The following is an 18,824-nucleotide window of genomic DNA, read 5'->3' on the forward strand; positions in this document are numbered from 1 at the left end:
CCTGGCTGAGATCCGTGGTGGAGACATGCAGGTGCCCATACAGCGACCAACGATGTGATTGACCCCCTAGACTGTGCGTATCAAGCTCAGTGAGAGAGCGCAGCTCCATGTGGCCCTGTGAGGAGGCGATAGTCTTGCAGCACCCCAGTGAAAACCTCACATCTGAGGCACACAGGCCCTATAGGAACGGGTGGCGGGCTGGGAGTCCAGCTAGTCTAGTCCTGTTTAGTGTCCTACTTGGCTGGCCGCCTTGCGCTGCGGAGGAGGCCGGGCAAGGCTCAGTGCAGCTGTGGTCAATGGCGAGCCAGAATCCGTGCTGCGTGGTCTGCGGTACTTTTTCCTGACGAGAGTGAAGAGGGGTGCTCGTGGTGACATCCCATGGATTTGACCGGATGAACCAACATACCGCCTGGACGTGAGATCCTTGTTGCCCAGAGACCAGGTAGCCCTCTCCCTGACTATCATGAGCAAAGACAAGCAGGGGTATGTGGGCTCCAAATAGAGCTTCCTAGACCGCTCTACTACGACCCCCAGTGGAGCCATGGGGGGATACAGGTGGCTCGATACCTATTCACACGACGCTCCTGATGGCAATTACGGAGGCAAGAAATGTCCTTGACGCTAAGATTGGTGATGTGGGGACCGTGGTCTCCTTTCTGCGGCAGGACTTCTGGATCAGCTCTCGCAAACCCACTTTCAGGTGGCGTATGTCCCCATGGCACCTTTGTGACTCAGATTATCATGATACCCTGGCCCGGGCAGTACTGGACCATCTTGCGTCCAACACAGCCTCTGCCTCATCCAAGATTGTTCTGTGGGAAGCCTAAAAACCTTCGATCCGTAGGGTAGATATAAGCTTCCGTGCAGGTGAAAAACACATAGCACAGTTGGTCGCACTGGAAAGTCACCAGAGGAGCTAAAAATCTTAGCTTGTCACTAACTTTTGCTGATCCCTCCAGCGCAATCTCCTTCTGTTCTAACAGAGCATACAGCAATACCAGACTAATGAAGCTTAGGAAATCTGGCTAGCTTCACAACACCGGATCTATCAATGGTGGGACAAATCCAGTAAAATGCTCCACTGATAATGCCAGGCTGAATAGTCTCCCGCAAACTTTCCAACACTTCGAGGGGTAGATGGAACCCTGTGCTTGTCTCTCGAGGCGGTGGCCAGGAAGTTCGTGCAGTACTTCACTACACTTTACACACAACAGGAACAGATATCGGAGGCCCGGATCGCTGAATTTCTCAGACATCCCCCCTCGTAGGCTCCCGGAGCATATGCCCGATCACCTTGATGCCCCTATTACAGTGGATGAGCTCAATGCAGCACTGGCCTATATACGCCTGGGCCGGGCCACTGGACCTAATGGTTTCCCAGCTGGATTCCTCAGGCCGCATATGAGCACATTAGGCCTGCACTTACTGGCAGCGATACATGATGCCCTCAACCTACACGTATTGCCCCAGGACTGGCGACATGCGGAGATTGTTCTGTTTCTGAAGCCTGGTCGTCCACCAGATAAACCATTGTTGTACCAACCCAAATCTTTTATCAATTTTGAGCCGAAACTACTGGGAAAATTCCTTGCAGACCATCTCCGTGCCTGCATCCAAGATTTGCTTCACCCGGATCAATCTGGCTTCATGCCACACCGATCCACTCTACACAGCATCCGACAGTTCCATAATGCTACGGCTAAGCTCCGGAGCTGGGTAGTCCAGTGGCTACCTTGTTGGCTGATATAGACAAGGCGTTTGACTCCCTCAGTTGTACGGATCTGTTCCAACTCATTGACGCCATTAACTTTGGCCCGCGCTTCCTAGTCTTTGTACGTCTACTTTATACGGACCTAACGGCTTTGGTCTGGATCACGGGACACCGGTAGGCCCCCTTCCTTATCGGCCGCGGTACATGATAGGGCTGTCCCCTGTCTCAGCTACTGTTTGCCCTGGCCGTGGAGTACTTGGCGGCCTGGGTGCGAGTGGACCCTCTAATCCGAGGCTTCGAATGGTTACAGTCCCAATCCGACCTCATCCCGCTCTACACGGACAATGTTTTATTTTTCATGACCGACCCCTGGTTCTCTGGACCCTGAATCTTGCAGTTCCTCCAAGTGTTCGGAGAGACCGCCAGACTCAATACTAATCCTCAATCAGTACTTTTCCCAGTGTGCAAGGATCAGGGGCAGCAGGGGCAGCGGCGCCTGGGCGACTCAGCTGTTGCACGTGACCTCAGGTTTTAAATACTTGGTAATCTTCATTTCGCCCTGTCTGAATTCTCGTGGGCACATAACAGCAATCCTCTCATTGCCAATCTATGAGATGACCTCTCATTGCCAGTCTATCAGATGAGATGGCAAGATGGTCTCACACTCCACTCTCGCAATATAGGCACTCAACGGTTATTAAAATGGTCTCTCATCCCGAATTCTATACAGGTAACAGAACTTCCCATATGACTTACCACGCACATGGTTCACACAAGCTAATGCTATACATAATAAGTTCCTATGGAACAGCGGGGTAGTCCGAGTGGGGCTGAGTACATGCACACGCTCTACTTACTGTGGAGGCATTGCAGTGGCGGATGTGTGTGCAGCATCCCATCTACTAATTATTTGTGAATGGTGGCATAACTCGCCCACAGACCCTGCCTTTCCACTTGAGCAATTGGCAATGGAGGGTGCCCCCCATTCTACAGATTCTATAAAGTCACGGGTACCTGGATTTCCTACCTCCATCCTTAGAACCGCGGTTCGGCTATGGAGGTATACGGTCCGACCTATTAGGTGGCAGGCCGCCTGACACATGCGACTCCTTTGTGGCATGGCACTTATCTACGTCCTGTCATGGCTCTATCAGGATTCTGTAGGTGGGATTTGTTGGGTGTTTCTACTCTGGGAGATGTTATGCAGGGCACCATTCTCAAATCGTACCAACAATTACAGACTGATTTTCTGTTACACAGGACTTAGGCATACACTTGCTCCACTAATTCACTCACTTGACACCTTGCATGAATTCTATCCCCTTCAGGGCTACCTTATGATGGGGGACTTGGGATTACATAAGAACTGTCAGATATACCAGACATTGACCACCCAAGCCCGTACAACTCTACATACGACTAAAGCGGCATGGCTAGAGTACATACCTGACCTGAACGATGACTGGACTGAAGCCATGGCCAGCCCCCGGGTGCAGCAGTGTCTACACGCTACCTTCTCATCCAATTTAAATATATGCACTGTATATACTTCACACTATACTGCCTATGGAAAATGGGTGCCATCCAGTCCCCATATGCCTTGGGTGCGAGAGGGAAGATCTCCAACACTAAGCCCAATAGAAACCATAACCCTAGGTACCAGTTAGAATCTTAGTCCTCTCAGCCAATCAGAACACAGGCCCCAAGTCCAATAGAAACTCTAGCTGTAGGAACCAATTTGCACCCTAGATGTATCATCCAATCAAATCTCAAACCCTAAATCTAGTAAAAACCCTAGACCTAGGACCAATCAGAACCCTAGCCCTATCAGCCAAATTGAACACGAACCCTAAGCTCTAGGTTCAATTGAAACCCAAGCCCTAGGAGCCAGTCAGAACACAGATGCAAAAACCAGTAAAAAACGTTTATAAGGGGCATGTGAACGTAAGCACAAACTGGAGTGTAGTGATGCAGGGAGGTGCTCCTGCAGTCAGTATCTCCTTCGAGACAGACATGCTCAATTCATACTTTGTAGTTCCTGCTCAATCCTGACGGTAAGGCTCAACTCTAAAGCCAATACAAAACTGCTTTTTGCACTCTTAAACAAATTACTAGCCAAAAACGAGTGGTACATACAATTTCCATACACAATTTAAACCAAAAAACGGACTGCAGGAAGCTTGCTCTTTGTGATATATCTGCAAGTTGATGTACCATTTAAAGAGTCCAATGGTTCCCTTATAAGTGGACAGGGACTTGCTATGTAATCCCACAGTGTTCTTTGAGGGGGTAGTGAGGTCGAGGAGCCTTAAGTTTTACACAAGGGAGTGCCAGACAGTTGCAAAATTCACACACTGATTAATAAGTAAAAACGTGATTCAAGAAGATGTTCCACACTAATTTATAGAAAATACCAAGTACCTTATTATATGATTTGGTATCCGAGAAAAATCTTTCAGGTAAGTACGTTTTTAAATATACATTTTTTCAATTTAAAAAGTAGGTCTTAGTGCAATTTATGGCGTTCTGTAATGTTATCCTATAGCAGGATTAACAAGTTCTGCTAACTGGTACGGTACATTGACTGACAGGACCAATCTCCAGGAGTTAAGGTGAGTGGTGGGCAAGGTCTAAGGCAGCACCAACTGTACGCCACCAGTGATACGAGGGCGTCCGGGTGCAGGGTGCAAATCAGCCTGAATCCCAATGCGTTTCAATGAGGATCTGTCAATGTAATAGGAGGCTGCAGGCTCTTGCTGTGGGCTATACTAGCAAGTGGGCTCAGGCCTTGCAATGATTCCTGACAGGTGAAAACCTTTGGTCCTCTTTTCCAAGGCCCAACGGGCGATAGGTGTAGAGGTGTCCTTAGGTGTCAGGTTTTTCCTTACCGGAGAAGTTGTGGTTGAGGGGGCCTATGTTTAGAGGCTGCAGATGATATTGGGAGTCCAGGATGGGTAAAACCACAATGGACTCAAGCTCTGGAGGGCTGGGGAAGCTTGTTGGCACCGGTTGCCCACTTCAACTTGGGAAAGAGGCAATGGGTGAACTGGTGGATTCCATTGTCAAATTTTGGTGGTTCCGGAGGCCTCAGAGTCTTCTCTTTTGGAGATTCTTTTGAACAGGTCATAAGTTTACGCGAAGTCTAGAATCTTTTTCAAAGGCAGGCAGTCCCCCCAAGTTTCTAGAGTCACAGCTGCAGGACGAGTCGACTTTGACTCCGTTTTTGATGAAGGATGTAGACAGGCCTGTTGTATTGGTATCTGGTCGGCTGCTTCACCTTTCTCGGCTTTTGCGGCTCTTAGGTGTCCTCTCTCTTCTTTGTTCATCAGTATCTGTCTCTGTGGTGCCAGGGGCTCTCCCAAATACTGAATTTAGGGGCATAACTGGAGTGTAGGGTAGTAGCCAATGGACCACTGACCTTTGGGGTGATTACACCCTCTATATGACCCTCTATATGACCACTTGCTGTGGGAAGTGGGCTTAATCGTTTCCCAGAACTCCTACTAATGCCATCACAAAGATAGGTCCTTTTGAAAATTCGTGTCCACCTCACTGTAGCCCACCCTAGGGGCCAGGCAGTGGCACGCCTAACTGACTAGCTAATTTTCCAGCATATCTAGGTCCCAAGGTGGCTCTGGACAGGGGAGGGTTCTTCCTCTCTATTGTGGGTAGTCAGATTTTCATTTAAAAGGCGCCCGCTTCTTTGAAGTCGCCGGCCCAAGGAGACTAATCTACAGGTCATCCTGTGGGTGAGGGTGTTGCACACTTTTCTCTGACATGTTTTTGTTCTCGGTCTCCTGAGAGCAAAGGCTCTCACCCTAGTAGGTCAGAACAGTCTCTCGGATGACAGGCTGGCAGAAGCCAGTCAGGAAGCACACCAAAGGCTGGTAGTTTTTTACATGGATCTCCTCGAAGGTGCCCTCTGAGTGTTTCTGTTGGTAAATCCAACACAGTGTGGGTTTACCAATACAAGATATTTTCAGTGAAGCCATCAGGTAGCGGTCTAGCATAGGTTTTAACACCTTGCGTGCTGCCCCGATTTCCCCCCGGTGCTGGACATTCCATAACTGGGTGTGGTCATGACGGAACCATTCCGTCATCAGCACAGCTCAACCGTGACTGATGACGGAATGGTTCCGTCACAAGCATCGAAGGGGTTAAAATGGCTTCCCTGGTCACTTGTACTGGCAATAATAGGACTGACAGCACAGGGGCATAGCTGCTCGTGCAGGTATGCCCTCGCATGTAATATTCATGCCTTAGGGCTGTCTGGCCTGCTGTAGGGGTGACTTACAAATATGACATGCAGTGATAGGGGACATGCCACACAGGGATGTGTGACATGTTGTGTTTTCCCTATTGTGCTTACCACGAAATGGAGCCTGCAATGACGCACTCTTGCTTGGGCTTGGTGAGGGGTACATTACAGAGTGGCACGATTTGTGCTGTAGCCCTTAGGGGTGCTCTTTAGTACCTCGGGCCCTAGGTACCTGGGTGCCATTTACTAGGGACCTACAGAGGGTTCTAAAGGCTTTGCCAATTGGGGGAACAATTGTACAGTTTTGGGAAAGAGCTCTGACACTAGGGACCTAGTTATCAGGTACCCAGTGCACTTTCAATCGAAATCACCTCATTTTCTAGGCAAAACGTGGGGCTGACCATGTCAAAAAAGGGCTCTTTCCTACATAGATTAAATAGTTTCTTAAACACCCTCTTGTTAGGCTTGGGTGCGTATTTTGTCTTTCTAGCTTAGAAAAATGTGGGGAGGGAAGCACAGTTTCTGCGAAAACCAGAAGAGAAGTTTCCACAGTCATGGGGAAAAGAAATCAGTAGCTTTAAAAGTACGAATTGCATAGAAACCAAGAGTTAAATTTTAATGGTCACTGGTAGAGGAAAAGAGCAGTGTTTTAAGTTTCAAACTATATAGTAAAATGTCTCTGTTCTTACCACCTTCCGTTGTTATTACTCACTGGGCTATTTAGAGCTCAGAGTAGCTGAGGCTACAAAATGAAGGTGCGTGCCTTGGGGTTTCCTCCAAACAGGTGTGAGGGTATGGGTCAAAACTGGTTAGAAGTTTGAAGGGTGATACCTAAAGAACAAATTGGTGTGCAGGGGGGAAAAGAGGTGCCCCTGAAGTCAGCATCTCCTTGGATACAGATGGGCTCAATCCCTCTTTCTAGTTCCGTTCAGCCTTGCAGGTAAAGGCCCAATTCTAAAGCCACTAAAAGCCTGCATTTCGTGCACTTAAACAGATCATATTTTCTATCCGAAAATGGCTGCCAGTTACACTCTTCAAACACATTTGAAACCACAAAGCAGATAAAGCTGTCTTTTAAACACACTGATTAGGACTATGGAGCACTGGTATAACCAACCCTAAAGTAGATGCATGGAAAAATATTAGTGGAGCTCACATGTGGCTATGACCATGTCTTTAAAGGTCTTCACCCCCCTCTCTCCCAAGGAGATGCCACTGCACACCACGGTTTTATCCATCATTACGTCCTGGTGGAGACGCTTTTCAGGACCGATTACTCCCTCAAGTTTTTCCCTATGCTAAAGAATATGATAAAATCTGCCTCAGACATTTTCAAGACCCGGGTGGTATCGCCCAGGATTGAGAAAAGGTTTTAGCCTGCAACATCAGATTCCCTCTGTATTAGGGCCAGCGCTATTTAAAACTCTGCAAATAAAAAAAATGTCCCTACAGACTCTGATCGTTTCCACTGTTCACAAGAGAGCGGCATTCCAAGCCACATGTTATACCCCACTCCTTATGAGAGTAAGCACATTGATGTGGCGGGCGATAGGGCAGCTTTCGCCACACACTGGCACATTGCAAATTTCGTAGGCCTCCTGTCTTGCTACGACAGGGCAAAATGAGAAGAGAAGGCCTAGGATTTACCGCAAGGAGGGAGGATGATTGTAGAAAGGGGGAAAGTCGTATCTAATGCTACCAGTCAATGCATGTAAGACTCTGCTGATAAAGCGGCCACAGGGCCGCCACTCTTAGCGGTGAATGTCGGGCTTCGAGCCAGATATCCACCCAGCATCTCATCAACTTACCTTTCGATGGAGAGTACCTATTTTGGTCTGCAGGTTGAAGTGATGTTAGAAAAAGGAAACCAATATTGCTAAGGCCATGGCTGCCCTTCAAGTCCCTTTGGCCTTTCGGGGTCAGGAGACGAGGAGCAGGTCCAAGGCTACTTCCTCTCGTCCAATGCAGTCATGCAGACAAGCCACCCACAGGGGGGTATGTGTTACACAAGGGACACATTCTGGGATAACCACTGCAAGGGTTGAGGCAGAAGCACCACACACTACCCAAAAATCTTACCCCGCACATGCACCCCCTCGGCTCAGAACACCCTGACCTGCTAAAATAAAAGGTCAAGACGCTCCTTCTCAAAGGGGCCATAGGGTCAATGTCTCCTAAACACTGGGGCAGAGACGTCTACTCTATGTACTTTCTTGTCCCCAAAACAGACAGCTCCCTCAAGTCACTCCTCAATCTCAGAACTCTCAACAGATACATTGACTGGCAAATCAATAGTACAAGTAAACAAAACTGCCTTGCCCACACCCAACCTGACATTTTCCCCTCCTCAAATTAGGGTTTGCCGTCAACGCCACTAAGTACCCCCTCAAGCCACTTCTGGTTCAACCCTTCCTAGTTGGTCCTAAATGTAGTCTCTGGCAAATCCTACTTAAGCAATCAAAAGGTGGTGGCATTCCAGCAGCTATTGACTCTTTTCCGGCCACTCCATCCTCTCAGAGTTTGAATAGTAATGCTCTCGCCCAATGTTCAGAAAACAATCTAACAATGGAGTCAGTGGCCATGTCTCTTTACTACTAGAGTAGTCCCCAAGCCTTGTGACTTCAAATATTCTTTCGAAGAAAAACAAGTACTTTTAAGACTTCTTTGAAGGAAAACAATTTGTAAATGTACGAGCCCAACATTAGAATCGGGAGTAGCATATCATGTGAATCTACAGCACTATATGTGACGAGCAACATAATCCTTTCCTTTAGTGAAACTCTGTTTCCTTCACTCACCACATAATTTTGCTGGGCGCCTTTCCTGCTCCCAATATGGTCACTAATTTACTCTTGCTTTTAACAATTGTAAGTATCTGACTTTGTCCAGGGTGGGACTGTTCTGTGGAAAAAAATGTGAATAGTCAAAAGCCGGTTGGTTTGTAGGTGTATTACAATTCAAAGGGGAGTCCCAGCTTGAAACAAAATTTCCTTGTCCCTAGAGCAAAAGGTATTCATAAAAAGTATGCAAGAGTATATCTTAAAAAAAAAAAGGAAATCTTCCTGTTGAGAACAGCAGATATGGGTTTACTCTTATAATTCCAGCCACTAGCAGGCTTGGCTTTGTGGCTCGAGAAAGAAAAAGTCAGAAAGGATTATCACGAGCAAAACAAAAATTGGCAATTAATACTTCATTACAGTTTGCATTTCACTGAAATGTACTAATGTACCTTTTTATTTCGGGTACAAGGCCAACAAATCTTGCGAATTGGCAATTTAATAGAAACGCCATGCTATAGGCTGTGAGAGCATTGCTGCGTTTTTTACAGTATTAGCAAGTGTCCCCTATTCAGCGTCTTCAGTTACTAGAGTATCACAGCTATCTAATGCAGTGCTTCCAATGTTGTGGGTCGCTTGTCGATTTTTGGTGGTTGCTAAAGTCCAAGCAATAAAGAAGCCTTTGAATTCTGTAATTATCTTGTTGCATTTGCTTTGCAACAAATGTCAGGCAAATTGTTGCTTACATTTTTTAACAGGACGATTGGCGTTTACAAACTCCTCTTACTCTGCAGTCAGAAATATAAAGTGAAAGGAAAGGATGTAAAATGTCAGTGTTTTATAGTATAACCCCTTAAGTGCTGCCTCGGTGCATTGGCCGACGGCAGCACTACCTCCCCAGTGCTGCGCACGACCATTGGACGTCCATTCAGCACTAGTTCCAATGGACAGCGCAGCACTGGGGAGGAATGTTTAATAGCATCTATGAGGTTAACAGCATTTACGTTCCTTTAAATGAACTGTAGATATTCATCAGCTAGGAAAGCAAAAATGAAGATTTGTTTTGTAATTCTGAAGTGTGATGGTAATAAAGATTTTAATAATTTAAAAACTGATCAAGACACATGGTGGTGACCCCCGATTTCCTCACACGTTTTCATTTATGTGCATTACAATGTTATCAATACAACTGTAAGACTGCGAATTTAGTGACCATGTTAACGGAAAATGTGCTGGCTGTAAATTGCAGGGCACTACCGCTTGATGATTTAGTTCCATTAAAAAAATCACCTGCCTCATGTCCATGAAAGCTGGGTGAGTCGTGAAAGTCTGTTCTAATAGACTTGTGTCTGGGTTCGAAAAAGTTTGAGAACCACTGATTGAAGTGTGTACTAAATTTAGCAGTTCTCAATGGGCTCTTGAACTCTTTGTATTGCCCAATGTCAATATCGATAAATACAGATGCTTTTCTGATCTTCTTTCTCATAGTAACCTTCCAGCCATGTGGAAATGGATCTCTCCAGATGGGTCAAGTCCTGGAACAGCAGTAAGTATGAGGACCATATTTTACGGGAACAGCAAATGCATCTCTCTCCTACTATTTTGATATTTTAACCTAAACCGTGTGCAAAACCTGAACTTTTGTATTTGTTTTTTAATGCATACACACTCTGGAAGTGTCTGTGTAGATTTTGTTTTATTGCAGACACTGATTCATACCTTTTATCTTTCTAAAAATGTGCGGTACGTGCTGTCTTGAAATTTATGGTACAAAAGGGGGTGGTGATGAACGGAGCATCTGAATCAATCAAACACTCACACCCAGTCAAAAGATCTGGGTTTAATCCATCACCGTTCTTTAGCCCACTCTTCCACCCCAGTTCAGACATGGCTATATGCAAATCAGTCTGACCCTGTGCCTCATGGGAACAGTCCAGCCTGAACTGCCAAGCCATGTCTTCCCTGGACCGGAAACAAGCTTCCGAGGACCGGTTTCTGGCATTCCAGCCGTCTTTAGCCCGGCTTGCTTGAATCCAGTGGCAAAGTGAGCAAGGGACTCACGTCTGAGCATACCCTGCCACACTTATAGCGGCCAAAAGCGGTACAAAAGGGTGTGGTGATGAACGGAGCATCTGAATCAATCAAACACTCTTGAAATTTATGTTCAGTGTAAAACCTTAATGCACTATTTTCAATCTTTAATCTATAAATGAAAAACATGGATTATGTTGCTCCCAGGAGAACTCGGTGAACCAAATCTACACCGATGTGGGTTAGAGACTATTGTGTTAAATGACTTTGTTCTTGCTGTTATCTCTGTTTTGCACTGTGTAGCTGCTTATATTTCTTGTGCTCTTCCTCCCTTCTTCCCTCTCCTCTGCCCCTTCCTCTTCTTCTCTTCCCACCCTGCTTTCCTTTCGTCAACCTTGTATAAGGAGGTGTGTTATAATCTTATATAATGGTATATTCCGTCACCCCTCTACCTGCCCTATTTGGTATGTGCCTAGTGATTTATTGTTGAACATTCCACAGTTGACTGGAACCTGTGATGGTTAAAGGTACCAATAAAGAAGACTCTACAAATCTGCTACAACTCGTCTTCTTTTGCAACACAAACCTATTGTGTTTTTAGTTCTGAGTCACAGTAGAATAACCGGTTAGAGTGATGGAACTCTCTGACGTGGCAGTCTCCTTGTGATTCTCGAAATAAAGCATAAGTCCTTAAACCATTCGAACTGAGGGATTCTAAAGAGAGGGGCGCCATATGCCAGATCTTCTATAAAAACGGCTTACAAAGTGTAGTAAGCTGGGTTCTTGTTGCAGTATCCCCCCACACGTTTTGCTTGGTAATGTTGCAATGTTGACAGAAGTGTCAACCAGTACCCCAGGAATAGTGTTCTTTCGCTAAAAATGTACAATTGTTTCCCACCAATTGGCAATGCCTTTAGTACCCTCTAATACCCCCTAGTAAGTGGTACCCCTGGTGCCCAAGGCCTGAAATTCTGCCCAAATTGTCCCACCACAAGGGACTCCTCACCAAATTCATACAGGGCTGCTATCGCAGGCTGCTAGTCTTTGTGTGACACCTAAGTAGTATCCAATGGTCTTCCTGCCTTTTGCCCCGATGATAGGCAGCTTATCATGTCCCCCCTTCCCCGCAGCACATTTCCCAGCGATTTTGGTGAGAAGTTCTTGATACAGAGGAATATGAAGACACCTCCACAAGGCAAAGAAGCACTTCATGTAAAGAGGAACGACCTTGTTTGGTGCAAAGTTAACTATTTGTAGTCTCGCCATCTTCTTTATAGCAGGATTCTTTTTATCACAAATTTCTGGATAAAAACGCACCAGGAACAATCACATTGCCAAAACTCACAGAAGGTCACAAGTGACATTTCCTCGTGCTCCATTACGCAGTCGTAGTGTAGAATACGTACTGGCCATTTACTCAAGGAGGGAGCATTTAGTAATTAACCAGTAGAAAGAACTTCGTATGAGTAGATATTTTGTGCAAAACTATTCACTCTTATTGACTAAAAGGGCAGGTGCGGTTCATTTGTGTCTGAGTCACTAACAAAGCTACTGACACACCCACATAGACACTTACACACCCACTCACACACACAGCCACTCACAGACCCTCTCACAGATTAACACACTCACTCACTGATTGACTCACGCACTCATTGAGGCACTTTCAAACCCCCTCATGAACACTCACACACCTACTCTCAGACCCAGTGAGACACTCGTGCACTCATACTCCCAAAGGTTACAGTTAGGAAATAAAATGTAAAAAACTATGTTCGTACTACAGCCCTATCTCATTAATACTGAAGTCAAAATCTATGCGACTATCCTTGCCACAGTGGAGTGGTGTGCCTCACTGGTTAGAGGTGGCAGACCCGGAAGCAGAGAACGGCCCGGGACCAGGGTTCAATTCCCGATGCGGCAGTGTCGTGGACCATGGTCAGCGGACTCGATAATTCTCGCCTCGGTGCCTACTCTAACCAGGGATCACACTCTGCCACTCTGGGCATTAGCTTGCCTCATCTCTACAACGGCCCTCCACATTCGCCGGGGATGCCTGGTTTCACCTTGGAGATTCCCAGTAGGGACCATCTCACAGGGATAGCCAGGACGGGTTCCCCAGCGGTCTACAGCACCACGACGCCTCAGGGCAGCAGTGCGCTTTACAAGACACATACATACATAGCCTCATACATCCTGACTACTGCGGCTTTATGCTGCATTGGAGCACAAGACATTGCCTACGATACTTGCATGTGGCACTGGATTACCACCACCACCTCCTCTCCCCTGTACCAAGCCTTGCTACTAATCGATGTCAGACAAGCATTCAACCCAGTTGATTGACTTTACTTGGAAAGTGTGCTGGAGAAAGCAGGATTTGTCCACACTTGCGGATACTGATATGGGTGCTATACTCCAATCCGTCTGCTAGGGTCCTCATTAATGGGACACACTCAAATGTCTACTCTGTCAGGAGAAGGACGAGACAAGAATGCCCTCCCCTTTGCTCTAACAATAGAGCTGCTACCCCGCCTCATCTGCACTGGCATGCAGATAAAAGGGTGGCAATGGCAAGGATACAAGTATCGTATCGCTCTATATGCAGATGAAGTTCTACTCTTCCTTGTTGACCCAGCACTCTCTGGTCCCCGATATCTCCATATGCTTCGGCTATTCGGAGAGGCGTCAGGCTTGCGCCTGAATCCAGTTAAATCAACTTTGGTGCCCTTCACCGTGTCATGGGAATGTGTGGAGTGGCAAAGAACTATCCTCCTATGGCGCCTCACCTCTCAATATCTGGGCATCTGAATGGACTTAGGCCAGAGGGTACACTGAACTGGAGGTGGAACATCCCATTAACCGTTAATGATTGGACTGATGTGATTTCTACACTGTAAGCTGATTCTGCTCTTGCATTGCTCCTAAGTGTGTATTATGATGGAACTGTTTTTCTATCAATATCTGGGCATCTGTGGGTGCCCCTCCCGGAACTTACCTGGTCTTTTAACATTAACCCTCTGATCAAACGCACAAAAGAGAACCGCCGCAGATGGCAATCTCTCCCCCCTCAATCCCCTTGGCAAGATCTCTTTGGTCAAGATGATGGTGCTTCCCTGGTTATTATACGTATTCTAGTACCTCTCACTTCATCTCCCCATGATCACAGCATTTCTCCGGGGAAAACTCGAGGCCACGCATAGCCCTCACCCATTGTCAGCCGGCCCCGTACGATGGAGGCATGGGGATGACAAACCTCTTCCTCTACTACATGGCCACCTGTTTCCTAGTGATACATTATTGGTTTACCGGAGGATGATCTGACCCGGTTTATCGGTTGGAACTCAAGAGCCTCAGGTTCTCCCGGAGCCAGGCTATGCGCTATGGTGCCCGATCCCTCACAATCTCCCGGCAGAGACTTGGGTGGCCCTACTTGCATGGCGCTCCGCACTGCGATACACTCAGTGGGTGGCTGAACTCACATAACAGACGCCCATGTGGCATGGCACCTGGCTTGGGAGGTGGGGACTCTGGAAGAGTTTCTGAAATGGAAACTGATCGGGATTGCGCACCAAGGGGGTGTGTAGAAAGGGAGACATCTATGCTTCTTTCAAGACCGGCATATCAGTTACTCACTACATTACACTCAATTATATAAATAGCTACAGCTCCGACATTCCATAACCCTTTACCCCCCTGCAGGCACTAAATTCCTAGAGTTCAGTCCACTAGAAGCCAAAATCCTTATGAGTAATCTGGGAAAGGGTGGAGTGTCTCAGATTTATCGTTCCCTGGTTAATAACTCCCTATCCACCCTAGACTCTTTAAAGAACCACCGGGAGCAATGGCTGGGTCCTCTTGAGGAAGAAGATTGTAAAGATGCCCTGATGGCACCCTGAATAATCACCATCTCTAATATGCTCCACCTAATCCAAATATACTTCCTCCACTGTGCGTACCTCACCCCTGTCCGTCTGCATTGACCTGGCTTTCTTCGTACTCCTAGATGCCTGCGATGTGCGGTAGAGCTTCAGAATTTTACCATATGGTTCTCCTGCACCGCCCTCACCCATTATTTGAGTGACAGAATAGAGCGCCACACTCACTGAGTTGAGAGGTTCCTCTTAGTCCCCTAGACCTTATCCTGGAAGTCATGGAGGGTAGATGGCTCCTGTGCTGAAAACATGATCTTGGGAACAGCTACCATGGTGACCAAAAGGGACATTGCGGCCGCCTGGAAAGATTCTGCCCCCCTGACCATCTCTAAATGGCACAAATGAGTGGACTAGTGCGCCTCGCAGGAAAAACCAGTGTTTGAGGCGAGAGGATGTCCTGCCAAATATAATTTGCGGGGCAAATGGCTGTGACTGGCGAACTAAAGACACTCGATCGGAGTGTGGGTAACCATAGGACTCACAATGCAGTAAGTCCAGTTATGTGAATAAAGAGTAATGCCTGATAAAATCTGGAAATATATTGTATGCCACAGTGAAATGAGTTATCGTGCTTTTGATTGCAAAAAACAATAAAAGTTGTTGATCAAATTATTTTACAAATTGTAGAAATTCACTCAAAAACCAAAGGTTACAGGGATGTTATACTTAGGAAGTAAAATTAAAATAACCTTAGAAATTCACTAAAAAAACAAAGGTAACATTGGTGTTATAGTTGGTCTCAGATTTCACTCCTACAAAACCATAGAAATTCAGCAGTATTAGTTACCTTAGCTAACTATTACTTATGCCACTGCAATGCACTAATAATGAGCTCGCATCACTCCTGATATATTCAGACATTACTGATGACATCACTCATTACATCATCCATAGTACCATTCCCCCCATAAAACCTCTCATACACCCACTCCTATTCAACCACTCTCATATCCATTCACTGACTCATATAAGTACTCACACACCCACTCACGGAATCTTAGAGCCACTAACTCACCCATGCTACCACTCATGCCTCTCTCACTCACTAACACAGCCACTCATGCACCCACCCATTCACCAATACAGCCACTCACACATCCTGTCATACAGACACTAACACACCCACTCATACACCCATACAGCTCCCCAACCACCCATGCAGTCACTCATATAGCCACTAAGTCACCCATACAGTTACTGACACACACACACACTCACTCACTGTTAGATACTAACACATGTACTCACTATACAGTTACTGAAGAGAGCACACATCTACCCATACAGCCACTCACACACCCAGTCATTCGCCTATACAGCCTCTCCCATACCCACTCTCATACATTCACCACTGACAAACCCTATCACACAGTCACACATACACAGTCACTGACCCACACACCCAGTCATTCACCCATACAACCACTCACCCATTCATAGAGCCACTCAGACAACTACTCATACATGGATACACACAGTCACCAGTGGCGCCTCGCAGAGATAGCACTGTGGGGCGGGGGGGCGGAGCAGGGCTGGGTGGGGGGTACTGGAGTCTGACATACGACAGCAGATATTTCTTTATTTCTTTTCCGTAGAATGTTGGACTGCACTACTCCCCTGCCCCTCCTTCCTGGCCCACAGCATTATCCCTGCAAGCTGCCACTGACAGTCACACAGCCACTTACATAGTTTGTTACAAATATAATCACTGAGTAGTACACAAACTATACTTATTTTACTTTTGTAGTATCTTAGTATATATATCTTTAACACTCAGAAACTTTTCGAAAACACTCACAATCACTGGATCATTTAGGATGTCATCAGTGATGTCACTGATCATGTCATGAGTAATGTAATGTATGAGGTCATAAGCAGTGTATTGCGGGGCGTAAGTTATAGCTGGCTCAGGTTACTTAACTGCTGAATTTCTGTAGTTTTGTATGAGTGAAATCTGAGCTTGACTATAAAGTACCTGTAACATTGAGTGCATAAATGATTTATTGTATCTCTATTTAATCTCAAGGAAAAGTACAGCCATTCAGCAGAAGTGATGGTGTTGTAAACAGTACAGCAATTCAAATAGGTCTTGTCAGACCGACTGTGACACATCTGTATGAGGAAGACCATGGAACAGTCTACCTCTTAGACCTATCTATTGTTTCATAAATAAGCTGGTACATGGCAGGTTTCATCCTCTCTATATAATTGCCATCTAGCCTGATAATATGTGTGACAGTATTAGACGTGTGGCTTTGTAGGCAGCAGTAGTTTCCTGTAGGTGAATGCTAATACAGCCAGTTAAAAAACAATAAAACCCCTGTCTTTTCTTAGTGTCACTTACTGTAGACTTATTCCAGAATCTGTGGACTACACCACATCTACTAATAACAAAAATGTAATAAATTGGGTTTGTAACACAGTAGGAAAACTAAGAGGCCTATCATGCCCGCCACTGTAACGGTACACTTGACCAACCGCCACAGGTGCGGCGGTCCCGCCACGGCAATTAGGATGCGACCGCCACGCTGGCGGTCGCATCCAGCACATTTTACATTGCAGCGGGCGGTGCTCCCGCAGCAAAGCAAAATATGCATGTTGTGCATTGGCATGCGCAACGTGACAGGCAACGCGCAGAGCCTGCCAACTTGTGCATGCCAGGAGTACCCCCAAGTGCAGGTATCCACCCCCTGCACTCCGCCTTGGGCCTGCAACGGGCCCCCAAAGGCATTCTCCCTATGCCTTTCAATGGCGGAGTCTGCACCATGGATAGGCATGTCACCTCTAGGATGCTAATATGGATGGCGATGCCTGCAAGGCACTGCCACCATATTTACTGCCTATTCTGCCCGGCCGTAAATCCGACCGGCGGAAAAGAGGTGGATGGTCTTTCTGTCCGCCACTGTGCCCCTTACCATACTAATATGGCGAGGTGGAAAAAGGATATTTGGCAGGCAGATTGCCGCCACTAGTGGTGATCCGTCAGATATCCTAATGGCCCCCTAAATCTTCAAATGTAACTCATTCATGTCTAAAATATCAGCCCTGCCTCCCCAAAACAGTTTTAGCCTTGGTTGAAAATCATAACCTAATCGCTTCATCTTGCTGGTTGCAAGTCAAAGCTGACTTGTTTGTACTGATGTATGTCTGTTCCTTTTTGTGTTGCGTTCAATAATGTTCCAATTTTGTAGGCACCGGGTATGGAAGCTGAGACAAGCACCATGTCACTGACCGAAATAAGCGAACAGTTGGCACAGACGCAGCAGCTGGTGGTGCAGCTTAAGGAACTGATCCGAGAGAAAGACCAGCAGCTTCAAACTAAAGAGCAACAGCTGAAGGTCTGTGAATTTAAGGGATTGCTTTGAAGTCAAAAAACAAACTACCCTTGTTCTTCATGATCTGTAGTAAATGTTGTTGATGCATGTTTTACAAATTTTTCATTGTATCATTTATGGTTTCATATTTATTTTTTAAAACTTTTAGCGACAGGTAGGCCCTGAAGGCTAACACATACTTTAAGGAACTGTACACATACTGTGGACTCTCACAAACCCTGCATGCTAATTTGGACTTAACCATGTGTTTTCAGTAAACAAACTATTTTGAAATAGAAACCTTCTGGCAGCTTAGCTTGAGGAACTTTAAAAATACCCTTTTTAAAACCAAACATTATTCAGGGTCTCTTTGTCTACTTCTACACATGGTAATATGATCTGAAGTTGTGTACATTTTTTTGTTTGTTTTGCAGATGGTCCTTGAGGTCTTGAAAGTGTGTTTTCCCATGTTTTTATTTCAGTCTTGTTATATAGTGAGTCTTGCTTAAAGCTCATCATGTGTGCATAACATATCGGTCCAATGGAAAGTGTCACCGCTTCTATAGCATTTAATATTGTGCATGGACGCAAATAAGTGTTGTCCGTCATATATTTGTTTAAATCATGGTAAATACCAAAATTGGAGAACTTCCTAAAACCTCAGGAACTTGGGACTTTTTTTTAGGCCATAACTTTCTTCACAGTATATCCGTCCTTCTCCTTTCTTTGAATGTCTCTTTCCACCATCTGTTTATCTCTGTATATCAGTGAAGGCGTGCCACTGAAAGTATGCTGTAC

At 46.0% G+C, this 18,824-nt stretch overlaps 1 protein-coding gene across 4 annotated transcripts in view; it reads left to right on the forward strand.

Annotated features, from left to right (window-relative positions):
* The window catches only part of LOC147729254 (uncharacterized), a 690,765-nt gene that overhangs the window by 24,588 nt on the left and 647,353 nt on the right, over nucleotides 1–18,824 (forward strand). For all 4 annotated transcript variants that reach the window (XM_086959552.1, XM_086959555.1, XM_086959553.1 and 1 more), the window contains exons 2-3: nucleotides 10,235–10,292; nucleotides 17,904–18,050. In XM_086959552.1, the coding sequence (XP_086815678.1) occupies nucleotides 10,248–10,292; nucleotides 17,904–18,050 (192 nt within the window). In that variant the 5' untranslated portion in view covers nucleotides 10,235–10,247. The remainder of the gene's footprint in view (nucleotides 1–10,234; nucleotides 10,293–17,903; nucleotides 18,051–18,824) is intronic.

Source organism: Lissotriton vulgaris, chromosome 2_2 (assembly GCF_964263255.1).
Source record: "Lissotriton vulgaris chromosome 2_2, aLisVul1.2, whole genome shotgun sequence".
In the NCBI taxonomy this organism is placed as follows: Eukaryota; Metazoa; Chordata; class Amphibia; order Caudata; family Salamandridae; genus Lissotriton; species Lissotriton vulgaris.